Below are 15,092 nucleotides of genomic sequence, written 5' to 3' on the forward strand. Positions count from 1 at the left end.
GGTGGCAGCAAGCGGAGGAGGCGTGTGTGAATCTAAAATAAGAACAAAATATCGTTAACTTCGTTGCAGCGCCGCTATAATACCCTTCACATATACTCAAAACTCCAAACAATAAGCAATATGCTATAGTCTTCCCATATGGACACTTCCGACAAATAGGGAGAAAAAAATGTATGAAATTTCATATCGATATCTCAGAAACTGAATGACTTCTTCTTCTTTACTGACGAAGATATCGCTTACGCGATTATAGCCGAGTAAACAACAGGGCGCCTGCCGTTTCTTCTTTTCGCAATGTGGCGCATATTGGAGATTCCATGCCAAGGTATGTTCTTCTCAAAATGGTCTTTCCAACGGAGTCATCAAAAGGAGGTTTTCTCTTCCGAGGATGTTGTTTTATTTTCTTTCGGGACGTTTTCTACTTGGCGGGCGCCAAGTCCAACGCCCAACCCTGGAGAGGGATGGTTTGCCTTCTCACTTTAGCTCGCCTTCAAACGGATGTTCTTTGGCTGCTCTGAGGATATTTGATCTAAGACCGGAAGTCGTGAGCTGCTTGAGCCATATAGAAACGAATCGTTTCTGGCCACTCACAAGTGTAAGGCAATCAGAGGACCTTACTCACTTGCGTGAAAGTCTACACATGACTCCATCCTTATGATGAGTTCGCGTATATATAGACAGATCAATGAATAGCCTGTATATATATTTTAATCTACTAGAAGTGGAAATAATAAGCTTATCTGTGAGCTTCCAGTGGTTTGGAGTACGAGCTCCTCTTCAAGACTAGTTTCAGATTTCCGGTCCACTGCAATTTCCTGAAAGCAGTGAAAGATCTACTGCCTTAAAGCGGAGCTACCTTCCGGGAGATGCGAACTCATTCCGATAGCAGAGCACTTTTTGTCTTTGGACACTTCTTCCTGGACTGGTCAAATTCTTAATAGATGGGATTGTAATCCGAGCCGCATGTAATCAGATATCTGGTGGATCTGTCTAAACCTGTCCTCGTGTGATCCTGCTAATCTTCGTCGTGGAGATCACTCCGCCTTTCGTCTCAATTGATTGAATGATCTATTGTAACCTCTCCTAAATTACAAAGACTCACCTAGACCCAGCATATTGATAAAGTCCAATATATGTGATCCCTATTTGGAAACATGAATGCAAGGGCCTTTAACCTACCCTTTGCAGTCAATTTGCATATGTCCTGGTGTTTCAGGTTCCCTGTCGCAGAACCGGCAATTTAAGTAAGAAGCTTGCAGTGGCCAGTGTAGAATGCGACCAGTAGTCTGATTTTATGCCTAAAGAGGTTGATTACATATTTAAACCTGCTGGGGTTATAACACCCTATTAGCAACATGGCATGGCGCTCTATTTGTAGTTATTGCCTCGCTGCCTACTCCTTGTTCCTTGCGGATCAGCTCCTTTATGGTATGGGGATCCACCGCAATGAAGGGTTCAGGTCCCACCATTTTAGTGGATGTTGTGAAGCGAGCGAATTGATCAGCCAGTTCATTCCCGGCTATACATTTGTGACTTGGCACCTAGAGAAGGGACACTTGGTTACGTTCCGATAGGTTATTCAGAGATTTGATACTCATTAGAGGAAATTGCTTTAAGTGCCGCTTTATTATCGCTAAGTATGGCACTGACTTATGGCAAAGATTTCTGCCTGAGCAATGCTCGAAAATCCTAGGTATGAAAAGTTTTTGAACATGGTTCTGCGACTTTTGCAACAATTCAAGCCTTACTGCTGAGGGTAACCTTGAACTTCTTGGTGAAGTTTACCCTTTTGGTAATGCTGCTCCTTGGAAGAAGTACCAATGCTATTACACCACTTAACTCTTTTAGCCGCTGGGACTGGGGATATAATTCCTCAAAAAGTGGACCTTGATTAGTAAATATATTTGGAAAATGATGCGGAAGCACTTGAAGTGAAAAAGATCGCGAAGTAAACGACAATATAGTATTTTGCGATTTGAATACAAGTGTTGTGTTATGAGAATATTGAATAATTCTTTGCATGAACAAAACTTTGGAGATCCAGAGTTGATTTACTATTCTGTGGGTATATCTACGTACATTGAACCTAATGAAAGTTCATAATACTTATGAACCAATTTAAGCATGGACATATGTAACTACTTGAGTTGCTCTAGAACACGCTCACCAATCGATATTCAGCTTGTCAGCCGTTATTCAGCACATCAAATGAATAACAGTCTTTACTTATGTACGCGTATTAGCATCAATTCAGCTATTAGTGCCAGCCTCACTTACGCACTGTGCAACGTTTTAATTGCATTTAACTCAGACCGTTATCGTTAGCTTGCAATATGCCAACCGGTCTTTGCGGCGCATTGCTGGGCCGTTAGCTGTCTGTAGTAGACGTTTGCGAGGCGTTGACAGCATAGCAAATGTTGCGCGATAGGCTCAGCCAAGCGACATAATTCACAGCATTATTTCCAGCTGTTGCTGACTTGGCTGCCTTGAGCCTGTACTGTGCTTTCGCTGTCTCCTTTTGGTTGTACGCCTCGGCAGTGCTTCGTTTGTCACGCTGTCAGCTGGTTGTGATTTCACAGCGTTTGCTTGGTTTAAAATGTTAAGCGATTGATTTGTGAGGGATTTTTTGAATGTGGTTAAGCGCAACTAGTCTTAAATATTACTCCGATTATATATTTTAAATTTAAATGTTGTTAAGTCATTAAGCTGAGTTTATTTACGACTAAAAGGCCTTTTTGAAAACCATGACTAAAGCGCTGAATGTGCTGAATAGTATCACTAGCTCTACAAGCCTACTTTCTAAGGCTTCATTATTAGTTAATACTGTTCAAATATATTCAGCGCAGTTTATTTTAACTAAAGTTACCTAAATATAAGTATTAGTGTGTTTTACAACGCAATTATGTTAGCTGAATTGTGCTGAATTTGGCTGAATGCACCCAAATTGCAATTAATTGATTGCCCTCTACTTATGTGAATTTTTTATGCAATATTTTTTTAAACTGTATCAGCCGAATTAAACAACTAAAGCTGAATAGCGCTAGTATTAACGGCAGGTTATTTGAAATCACGCACATTTTATTTTGGCTTACTTAAAATTTGCGCTGAATAAATTTATATAATTGTAAACAAATAATTTTTGAACTGTAACGTGTAGGAGCTGAGTATTTTTGTCAAGCAGACGTATGCTGAAAGGAGCTGAATACATTTACTGACTGTTAAGGAATAAAATATTAAACAATTCATTGAAAACAGAGTTCAGCTGAATAGCGCTTATATCATATAAATAAAAACATATATTTCTTACAAAGATAATAATATTTTCGTAAATGCTTGGTAAATATTAAAGGCTTATCTTTCATGTAGCAAACACTAATAAAAACTTCGTTTCTTCAGCATACTTTTCAAAGCTGTAAAAGAAATTGTGTAAACGTTGAAAGTTATTTATTGTTATTCAGCGCCATTCAGCGCATTATAGCTCTACGTTATTACGTTATTGCTTACTGAAAAGCGACTATTATGTCAATATTTGTATGTAAGCATGATTCAGCGCCTTTTATACTAAGCTGTTAAGTTAACGTTTACTCAAAAGCTACAATAATAATAGTATACGTGTTTTATAATGATTCAGCTCATTTATGAGTAATTCAGCGGCACTTTAGGTACTTTTAATATAATGTTTTATTTCATCATAAATCAAATATAATGGAATGCTCATTTCATACGCTGCTGACTTTATTTAAAGTGCGCTGAATTAAGCTTTAATTGACAACTTTTCCTTTTTTGTATTAAAAAGGTGTACTTCAGGCACTTTCAGCCAAATTCAGCACGTTCAACGTTTAAAACTGACAGCTTGAGAAATTTACAACATACGATCACCTCAAATGCACTATATCGATTTAATTAACAATCTACGTCATTGTGACAGCGTAAATTGCTGCCCTTTAACACACAACTTGAGTAAATTGCTAAACTCAAACACAACTCAGCAGAGGCAGGCAAAGACCAACAACCAACGCAGCCAGGTGTAATGCGACACTGCAAGGAACAAGCTGTAAACAAACACAAATAAGTGTACAAAACCTTTAGCCTCGTGTAAAGCGCTTTACAACAAGCATTACCGTTAAAATACGGTAATCAATCACTTCATTTAATTTAGGGCTTAAATTGTGACAGCTGAGCCCAGCGAATGGAAGGAGAGCAGCTGATTGACTAAGTGCCTGTTCTTGTGTCAGAGCCTATATTTTTGCATATTTATGTATGTAGGCCTATTGGCGTTGAGTTAAGGATTTGCAGCACTTCCGCAGCACTTAGTAACGGAGCAAAGCTGCAAAGTTGCAAGAGTGAGATGGAGAGAGTGATAAACACTTTGACTTTGGCTGACGAAAAAACAACAGCTTAAGCAATAATACACAATGCTGACATACAATAAAAGTTAAGCACACTCACACCTCTGCCTTTTCTAGGATATCATATGTGGCTCGAATATTATGGGCCCGTCAGACGTGTGCCACATTTTGTTTATTGATGATGACAATGACGCGTTGTGGCACGTACGTGTAAGAGACGAATGAGCCGCGTGGCGCTATGCTTTATTGTTTTCCTCACACCTTAATTTGTTTTGCGGGTGGAGCAGCGGCACAGTGTCAACGCGATTGAATTTCAAGGACGTATATACTGTGTTGAGAGAGTTTAAGGAGTTTAGGCTCATGTTACTACTTAAGCATTGAATTTATTTCAATTAAGGTCGTGTTCTGAATAAAATATTGAATAAGTAACCACACAAATAATCACCAATCAGAAAGATGTCAATATTATGCAAAAATATTGTTAACAAAATGGATGCTGAATTGTGCTGAATCATTGCGCCTCTTGGTTCTCCTGAATTTTTGGTATATTTTAAAAATTTTATTGTAAATAAAATAAAATATATTTAGATATGTTTAAAATCAGAATTGGTTGAGTTTATGATACAACAGAAGATTATGTCATGCATAAAACTAGCGCTGAATTGCTCAGAAATGCGCTGAATCACCATAAAATACAGGTATTATTATCATCAACGTTTTTAAAAAACCATAAACTTAAAAACGTGGCGCTGAATTGCGCTGAATGGAGCTGAATGGAGCTGAAGAGCAACAAATAACACTCAAAATGTTTAAAATAAAATGGCAGACAATAAAGACTGAAGTTCTAAGGGTTTGAATTACTTTTTCTTAAACAACTCAAGCTGCAGAGTTGTCAAAAGTACTTCTCTAATAGACTGTTTAGAAGAAAAAATTCATGTAAAGTTAAAGGCTTCCAACTGAAATAAAACTGAAACTTTTTGCTCAAAAATATAATATTATTGAGAATGCATTCATCTTTCATCAGACAAATTAAACTTTGCACAATAGCGCTGAATTCTGCTGAATAATGCTGAATAACGTTTTGTTCGACTGAGAGTAAAATAGTAGCGCTGAATAACATTTAAAAGTCATGGAAACACTGAATATGGCAAAACTGAATAGTGCTGAATTCTGCTGAATAGTGCTGAATAACGTTTTGTTCGACTAAGAATAAATAGTTTCGCTGAATAACATTTAAAGTCTAAGGAAACACTGAATATGGCAAAACTGAATAGTGCTGAATTCTGCTGAATAACGTTTTATTCGACAGAAAGCACCGAATATGAGAAAACTCCTCTTTTAAAACTTTGTTCGGTGAATACTTAAGATAGAAAAATGCTTCATTCCAAAAACTGCATTCAGATTCACCTTTTTTTCAAATATTAATTTTTTTTAATTTGCTTGAAATTAATTTAAACAATAGCCTTTTCACTAAACCTTTCAATTTCCCATTTTGATGCGCTTCATTCCAGGTATACGTCGAGCGAAATTCCTGACTAAACCGCTGCCACCGGAGATCAGCACATTAGTAGCCGGCGAGCGCGATTTAACCTGCCGACATGATTTATTATTACAACAAAGCGGTGGTAGTGCAGCCAGCAGCAATGTAAACAATGCAACTACAACACCAACACAATCGACAATATATGCCGGCACAACAACAACAGCAACATCGAATGCATCAAACGCAACAACGATTGCAATGTTGACATCCGGATTGACAGCAACAGCGGCGGCATGTAGCGGTAATGCACCAACAACAACAACAGCTGCTGCAGCAACAGCCAACAACACACAAATGGGCACATTAATGTCCGGCACATCGTCCATGGTTGGTTCGAATGCCACAGTCGACATAATGGAGGATGAAGAGGAGCACGAACAGCAACGATTGGGGTAAGCTGTAAATCTGATTGCGTTGTTATTCTTGTTGTTATTTTCTCTCTTTGTTGTTTTCTGTGGGATGTTATGTATTTTTAAATGCGTATGTCCTATTTGATTTTGTAGTTGGTGATATCTTCTTTTTATTTGGAAAAATACAATTCGCTGAATTGAGCTGAATTGCTCTGAAAAGCGCTGAAATAAAGGGAATGAAGAGAAAATATTGTTTTGACGTGGAGAAAAAAATTCCTTAATATCAGAATTTATTTTTTATTGAAAATATTATTTTTCATCTTATTTTTTGAAAACCACAATTCTCTGAATTGAGCTGAATGACATTGAAACGCGCTGAATTGCACAGAAATGCAAATAAAATATTTTTTAAAGCTTGAAGTGAGCGGAATGTCACAGAAAAGCGCTGAATTGCGCTGAAACACGCTGAAATAAAAGAAATGTAGACAAAATATTGTTTTAAAGTCGTGAAAAATTAACTTCGTTTATTCCAGGCACGTTTATTATTATTTTTTTATTTTTATTTTTAAAACTTCACGTCGCTGAATTAAGCTGAATGGTATTAAAAAGCGCTGAATTGCGCCGAAGTGTAAATAAAATATTTTTTTAAAGCTTTACGGTGAGCTGAATGACATTGAAACGCGCTGAACTAAAAGGAAGGTAGACAAAGCATGGTTTAAAGTCGTGAAAAAATAACTTCTTTTATTTCCGATTAAGTTTTTTTATAGAAATTATTAGTTTAGGATTTATATTTTGAAAAATACAGTTCGCTGAATTAAACAGAATAACATTGAAAGGCGCTGAATTGCGCTGAAATGCAAATGACGTATTTTTTAAAGCTTTGAAGTGAGCAGAATGTCACAGAAAAGCGCTGAATTGCGAGAAAATTAGACAAAATATTGTTCCAAAGTCATAAAGTATTAACTTTGTTTAAATGTTTACACCTTAAATGCGCTGAATTAAGCTAAATCACATTGAAAAGCGCTGAATTGCGAGAAATGTAGACAACATGTTGTTTTAAAGCATCAAGCTACTGGTTTTATTTATTTTATGGCATCTTTTTATAATGGAAGCCATTTTTTTGGATTCATTCTATGATCTTACCCCTTCTTGCGCTGGTTATCAATACATTTCTTTTGACTTTCTTACACATTTATTTAATTGCACCCTTCGCAAAGCCAATGACTCTTAATGGAGCCACTAACGTGGCGTAACGCCCACAAATAGCTGGGAATATAAAAAAATACGCAACACCAAACTATGCCACCAGAACGAAAAGAGCCTTGAAAACATAAAAAAGGGTTCACAAAACTACAAAATAAGCGTACAAATTGTTTTGGCAAATTTTCCTGCCCTTTAACCACCAAAAAGAAAGAGTAAATCCTCCAGCAAAGTCAAAGACAGCACACCAGTCCTCAGGGTAAATGACCACACATCAATAATCAAACATGAATACAATGTATACATATTTACAAATGAATATACTCACACCCAGATATTTATACATGCAGTCCTCCAACACCCATGCAAATTGGACGGCTTGTCCTTTTTCCAGCTGGTGTCGCAACGAAAGCGGTGGAAGTGGCAATAAAGTAAAGTTCAGTCCCACGTAATATATCCATACAACGATATATACAAATATATACATATACATATATATACTTAAGTGCGAATGTAAGCAAATATTTCTTCGATATGCCGTTTGGTAAGCTCTGCGCTCTTCCTGCTTGTCTTAATGACAGTGGCGGCATGTTTACCCGGCCGAGTAGTGTTTGTCAACGGCGTTCCTTTTTCCGGCAGTTTTTTGCACTTTTCGCTGCCGTTACGACAGCTCACTGCTTGCTTTTTTCTGCTCGCTGTTATTCAGCGTTTTTTGCTTGGTATTTTCGGCATTTTCCTTTGCTTTTACAATCTCTTCCGGTTTCCACGACACGAACTCTTCCTTGTTCAGCAGACAACTTGATTTATAAAGTGGCATACCAACTGTGGGTTACTTAATGCTTCCTACAGCCGTTTGTGCAAAAAATTACACTGCATACTAAAGACTATTATTCAGCAGCTAAATTAATGAAATTTGCGCTGAATAAAAAAACTTTATGTGAGCAGCAATAACTCTGCTTTTTCCACATACGAATTTTTTAAAGGAAAGCTTTAAAAATGTAAAAAAATACGCTCTACATAAAAATATTATTAAAAAAAAGCATATAGAAAGCGCTGAATAGCTGAATAACAAATAATAATGACAAAATAAAGTTTAAATCACATCATGCTTCCCGCAAACTAAATTAGTAATGTTAATTCGATAAATTTAAGGGTGCTGAATAAGACAAATATGCGCTGAATTCTACAAATAGCGCTGAATGACGCGTCTATTAAAAAGCATAAAGCAATTTAGTCATAATTATTATGTAGAATTATGCGAGTCTTTACAATATCGAGAGTAGATGTGCATATATTGCAAAATCGTAGACTTCAATACGTCGTGCTTTTATGCAAATTAACAATTAGAATTAGCTGTTTCTTAATTGACAATAGCATTTTTGCATGTAAATCTTAAATAAATGTATATAAGAAGCATAATAATGCTGAGCACGTTAAGATTCTAACAGTCTTAAGTATATAAACATCAAAAAGCATAAAATATGCAGAAAATGAGTGCTGAATTAGTTTCCATGTGGCTGAATTGTAGCTGAATAAGGCAGAATTAGTAAAAATTTTAACAAATTTCAGTAACGTATCACGTATTTGGTAACGTATCATTATATTGCAATACTTTCAAATAAATTTGGAGTATAAGTACATTGGAAGTATAAAAAATGAGCTAAAATTGCGCTGAATCAATTCACTTGTAGCGTAACTATGATAAATACATTAAAAGTGCAACAAATGAGGGTAATATGTCATTATATTTCAATACTTGCAAACAAATCGGGAGTTTATCTATACGAGTAGTTCAAATGATGTGCTGAATTACATCATACGCAGCTGAATTGCGCTCTATACTTTAAAATTTCAAAAAATAATATAATATAGTAATATGTCATTGTATTACATTATTTGGACAAAAATCTTGATTATATCCATTTCAGACGTATACATGTTGCGCTAAATTACGATGAATACGATAAAGATTCAACAAATTTCGGTAATATGTCATTATAATACAATTTTTGCACAAAAATGTTGATTATATCCAATTGAGAAGTATATGTGTTGCGCTAACTATGCGCTGAGTTAATTCATATGTGGCTGAATTGCGCTGAATCGATTAAAATATTAAAAAATTACAACAATATGTTATTCTATTACAATATTTGCACATAAGTATTGATAATATCCATATGGGAAGTAAAAATGTTGCGCTGAATTGATGCATATGTGGCTGAATTGCGCTGAATGTGTTAAAGTGTTAAAAGGTTACTTCAATATGTCATTATACTACAATATTTGCATGTAACTTTTAATTATATCTATATGAAAAAAATAATTTTTGCGCTGAATTGTTGCATATGTAGCTGAATTGCGCTGAATGCGTTAAAATTTTAACAAATTTTGCCAATATGTCATTAAAAGAACATTTTCAAAAAACACATATGACTCAAGTATTATTTTTCATTCTCAAATTAGGTTAGCCATTAACGAAAAACCAAAATCAATGCAAAGACTAATTTGTGGTAATACTTTGTAACCGATATCTGTGTGATTGTACTCAGGCTTATTGAATAACAAAAACTCACTCTATAAATCTTTCTACTCAGACTCGTACTCACTCACTCACTGCCACACAATCCTTGCCAGCAATTTGTCAATGTACAACGGCAATTTCACGAAGTAAAGTAATTCAATACAATGAATTTAATGTGAGACACACAAAAAATCGTAGAAATACATATCTAACCGTCTAGTCGATTAATGTTCGACATGATTGGTACAAATTGCTGATTGCTGGCAGACGCGACATTTGGAAATGGATTTGGCATTGGAAATGAAAACGAAATAAGAAACGAGACAGGTACACGATGAGCAACACCACTTTGAGTAGGGTACAACATATGTACAAGTATTTTGCGCTAAAGGAGTAGAATTCTAGTAAATGGCTGCTTGCGAAGACTATTGAACCCTTCGTGCTAGAAATTCTTAACACGAAGTAAGCACGAACTCTATTAAAGAGCGATGGAGGTGCGCAGAGCAGAGCACAGACAATGTAGAATTAAGTGATTAACCGTTAGACACCACTGTGCACTCGCATTTAATGGCGTTGACCTTAATTACGGTGCATTGGCGTGTAAAAGAAAGGGAACTCACGACAATATTTATTAACAAATACATCAAATGGACTTCATTGTTTTTGTTTAACAGGTGTCAACTGACGAAGCGTTGAAGTTAATTGAAAGACAATAAAATTAAAAGTATTGTTGCTTGTGTGGTGTGAGGAAAGGTGTGAGAAATGCAAGGATATTGAGAAATTAGTGTGAATGGAATTAATGTGGAATTTAGGTTTTGATAAAAAGGTTAACAAGGAAGATAAATAAAAGGGGTCATAAAAAAGAAAAAAAGTATAATAAAAGCAATAAATGTGAGTTTATTTTTGAGGAGCAAGTAACTGTAGTACATGCTGAGAATTTCAGTGTTGTTATATACTAATTTTTTTTTTTCAATGGAAATCTATAGATGGATCTCCATTAGTTGTTTAGCTATTGCTCTGAAATTTCGCATACGTCGTTTTCTCCTCAAGAACTTGTTCATTTATCACAAAGGTCATTATCGCATCACTATATCATATAGCTGCCATACAAACTGAACGATCGGAATCAAGTGCTTGTATAGAAAACTTTTTTATTTGAAGAGCTGTCTTCACGAAATTTGATATGGCTTATTGCAGCTAATAACCCTACAATAATCCACGAAATTTTCTAGATCAGATCGCTATATCATATAGCTGCCATACAAACTGAACATTAAAAATCATATTTTTATAAGGAAAACTTCTTTGTCTGAAAAGATATCTTCGCGAAATTTGGTCTGGACTATTGCCTAAAATAGTGGTATAATATTTGTAGAAATTGTTCAGATCGGACGGCTATAGCATATAGCTGCCATACAAACTGAACGATAAAAATCAAATTTGTATAAGAAAACTTCTCTGTTTGAGGGCATATCTTCACGAAATTTGGCACGGATTATGGCGCAAGTAAGTTTTAAAATCTCCAAAGAAATTTCTCAGATCGGACCGCAATATCATATAGCTGCCATACAAACTGAACGATTAAAATCAAAATTTTCTACGGAAACTTGTTTATTTTTGAAGGAATTTATCAGTAAAATATATATATTCAATACAACCAACATTAACATATTTTTTCTACTTTTTATATAATCTCTCCCACCTCCTTTTCTACCAAATAATCTCTCCAACTTTAATCTCAACCGCTCAAACCAATTTTAATACATATTAATACCAACTATTTCATTGTTACACCACCACTACCTACGCTTATCAACATTTCCCACCAAATAGTAGCAAAAAAATTACAGCAACCAAACAAGCTACAATTAATAGACCTGCTTTCAAGTTAAGCCACAATTAATTACTTACATTGACCAGCGAAGCAAGACTAAGTGAATGAAACGAAAGCAATCTATAAATAATTGAAAAAGCAACAGCCCAAAAACGAAAGACAGCATGAATCAATGCAGGCAATTTGACGTGCATATGTATAATTGCCATTATTTCAGGCCAAGTACAACCAAAATACAATATAATTGATGAGGGCGCGCTGGTGGCATGTTTCTCATATACGGCTGAATTGCTGCTGCTACTTGAGCGTCGTGGGTAGCACAACTTACACACTATACTGCTGAAATGTACAATAATTCGTTGCTTACACGTATAAACATATATAGCATATGTGTAGTGACAAATAAAGTGGGTGGTTTTTGCGCAAATGAAGGAGAGCAACAATCATTCACTCGTGCTCAAATAACAACTTCATATGTTAGATACTTTTATACTTTATATATACATATCCATTATATATAGTAACTGTTTTGTACATATTTATTAACAAATTTTGCTTTAATTAGCTGCAACTTCCAGCATTTCTCAATTAATGCCACTTAAAGCATCTCTTTGCTGTTCAATTGGCTTAGGTCGCCATGGCGTATGAGTAACTTTTGGTTTTTCTGATTAAAGCAGATTGCGTTGGAATAAATATTGTATCGGAATATAAATAAAGCAAAGTATGTGATATTTACGTACATACAAATTCGTATAAGATACACCTACATATGTATATATATGTATATCATACATCAAGAAGTCATTAAAAATGTCGCAATTTCATATAAAATTCCTGAGAGAGCAGTTCAGTTAAGATGTGCTTTTGAAGTATTAATATGTGACAAATCGATTTGAAATTTCGCACTTATTATTTTTTCCTTAAGAAGCTCCATATTTATCAGAACCGCCGATTTTGAATCATTATTCGCTATAGCTGCCATACAAACTGATCGCTCAAAATCAAGTACTTGTATGGAAAACTTTTTTATTTGACAAGGTATCTTGACAAAATTTCGCAAAGATTAGTTTCCAACGAAAGGCGAAAATCTTCAAGCAAATTGTTCAGATCGGGCTACTTTTATATATAGCTGCCATACGAATTGATCGGTCGAACTCATGTCGTTATATGAAAACCTCTTTTATTTGACAATGTATACTCATGAAAATTGGCATAAATTATTACCTTAGGTAACGCCATAATATCCGAGAAAATTATTCAGATCGGTGCACTATAACATATAGCTGCCATACAAACTGATACTCCAAATTAAGTTCTTGTGTAGAAAACTTTTTTACTTGGCAAGGTATTTTTGCGAAATTTTGGAAAGATTAGTTTCCAAGTCAAAGCTAAAATCTCCGAAGGAATTGTTCAGATCGGGCTACTACAACATATAGCTGCCATACGAACTGTTCGTTCAAAATCAAGTCATTGTATGAAAATAACTCTTTTTTGACAACGTATTTTCATGAAAAATGGCATAAATAATTATTTCATACAATGTCACAATATCCGCATAAATTGTGCAGATCGGCCTACTAACGGGTGATTTTTTTGAGGTTAGGATTTTCATGCATTAGTATTTGACAGATCACGTGGGATTTCAGACATGGTGTCAAAGAGAAAGATGCTCAGTATGCTTTGACATTTCATCATGAATAGACTTACTAACGAGCAACGCTTGCAAATCATTGAATTTTATTACCAAAATCAGTGTTCGGTTCGAAATGTGTTTCGCGCGCGTGTTTTGTTCAGCGATGAGGCTCATTTCTGGTTGAATGGCTACGTAAATAAGCAAAATTGCCGCATTTGGGGTGAAGAGCAACCAGAAGCCGTTCAAGAACTGCCCATGCATCCCGAAAAATGCACTGTTTGGTGTGGTTTGTACGCTGGTGGAATCATTGGACCGTATTTTTTCAAAGATGCTGTTGGACGCAACGTTACGGTGAATGGCGATCGCTATCGTTCGATGCTAACAAACTTTTTGTTGCCAAAAATGGAAGAACTGAACTTGGTTGACATGTGGTTTCAACAAGATGGCGCTACATGCCACACAGCTCGCGATTCTATGGCCATTTTGAGGGAAAACTTCGGACAACAATTCATCTCAAGAAATGGACCCGTAAGTTGGCCACCAAGATCATGCGATTTAACGCCTTTAGACTATTTTTTGTGGGGCTACGTCAAGTCTAAAGTCTACAGAAATAAGCCAGCAACTATTCCAGCTTTGGAAGACAACATTTCCGAAGAAATTCGGGCTATTCCGGCCGAAATGCTCGAAAAAGTTGCCCAAAATTGGACTTTCCGAATGGACCACCTAAGACGCAGCCGCGGTCAACATTTAAATGAAATTATCTTTAAAAAGTAAATGTCATGAACCAATCTAACGTTTCAAATAAAGAACCGATGAGATTTTGCAAATTTTATGGGTTTTTTTTTTTAAAAAGTTATCAAGCTCTTAAAAAATCACCCTTTATAACTTATAGCTACCATACAAACTGCTCCATCAATAAGACGCTATTTACTTTTTTATTTGCAAAGGCTTCACTTTTTTCTTGCTTCCTCTTTAACATATTGTTGTCACGTAAATATTTCATTTGCTCAGCGGTTGTCATGTTTTTGAGATTTTTATTTTCCTGAATCGATGGCGCTCACAGTAACTGACATGTTAGATATGCAATCCGTGACTTAAAACAACACGTCTGCGGTTTTCTTGTCACATTTCTGGTGAATAGTAGTAGAAGTAGTTCATATGCCAGATGGTGGAATACATATACACAGAAGTAACCATATTGCTGTTGTGTGTTTTGTCAGCTTCGAGTTACTTCCTAGACGCTATTGTGACTATTGTAAAGCTGCTGTAGCTTTTTTACTACATTAAAGTGATATTGGCGATTAAATATGCAAAAGTTTTTACTTTTCTCGAACATTTAATAGACTGTAAGAATGCAAAATGCTGAGAAAGACTTACAGTATCCGACAAAACTATGTATACCCCAGCACATTTTTTATTGTTCTTTGAATATTTTTTTCAAAAGTTCAACAATTAAAAAATTGTACATACGGTAAGTGCACACTATAAGTTGACAAATAATAACGGTGTGATATTTACCGTTAGCTTTTATTTTGCTTGCAGAATGTGCACTTGTTGATGATCAGTTGAACTTTGCAGGCGACAAAATTATGTATACCGTGGCAATATTTGTGCGTAGAGCTTCTTTGCGTAAATCTTCTTCTTAATTGGCGTAGACAC

At 35.5% G+C, this 15,092-nt stretch overlaps 1 protein-coding gene across 2 annotated transcripts in view; it reads left to right on the plus strand.

Annotated features, from left to right (window-relative positions):
- Positions 1 to 15,092, plus strand: part of LOC105233244 (uncharacterized) — a 217,744-nt gene that overhangs the window by 190,726 nt on the left and 11,926 nt on the right. For both annotated transcript variants that reach the window (XM_049451540.1, XM_049451539.1), the window contains exon 7: positions 5,861 to 6,284. In XM_049451540.1, coding sequence (XP_049307497.1) covers positions 5,861 to 6,284 — 424 coding nt within the window. The remainder of the gene's footprint in view (positions 1 to 5,860; positions 6,285 to 15,092) is intronic.

The sequence above is a fragment of the Bactrocera dorsalis genome, chromosome 3 (genome assembly GCF_023373825.1).
Source record: "Bactrocera dorsalis isolate Fly_Bdor chromosome 3, ASM2337382v1, whole genome shotgun sequence".
Lineage (NCBI taxonomy): Eukaryota > Metazoa > Arthropoda > Insecta > Diptera > Tephritidae > Bactrocera > Bactrocera dorsalis.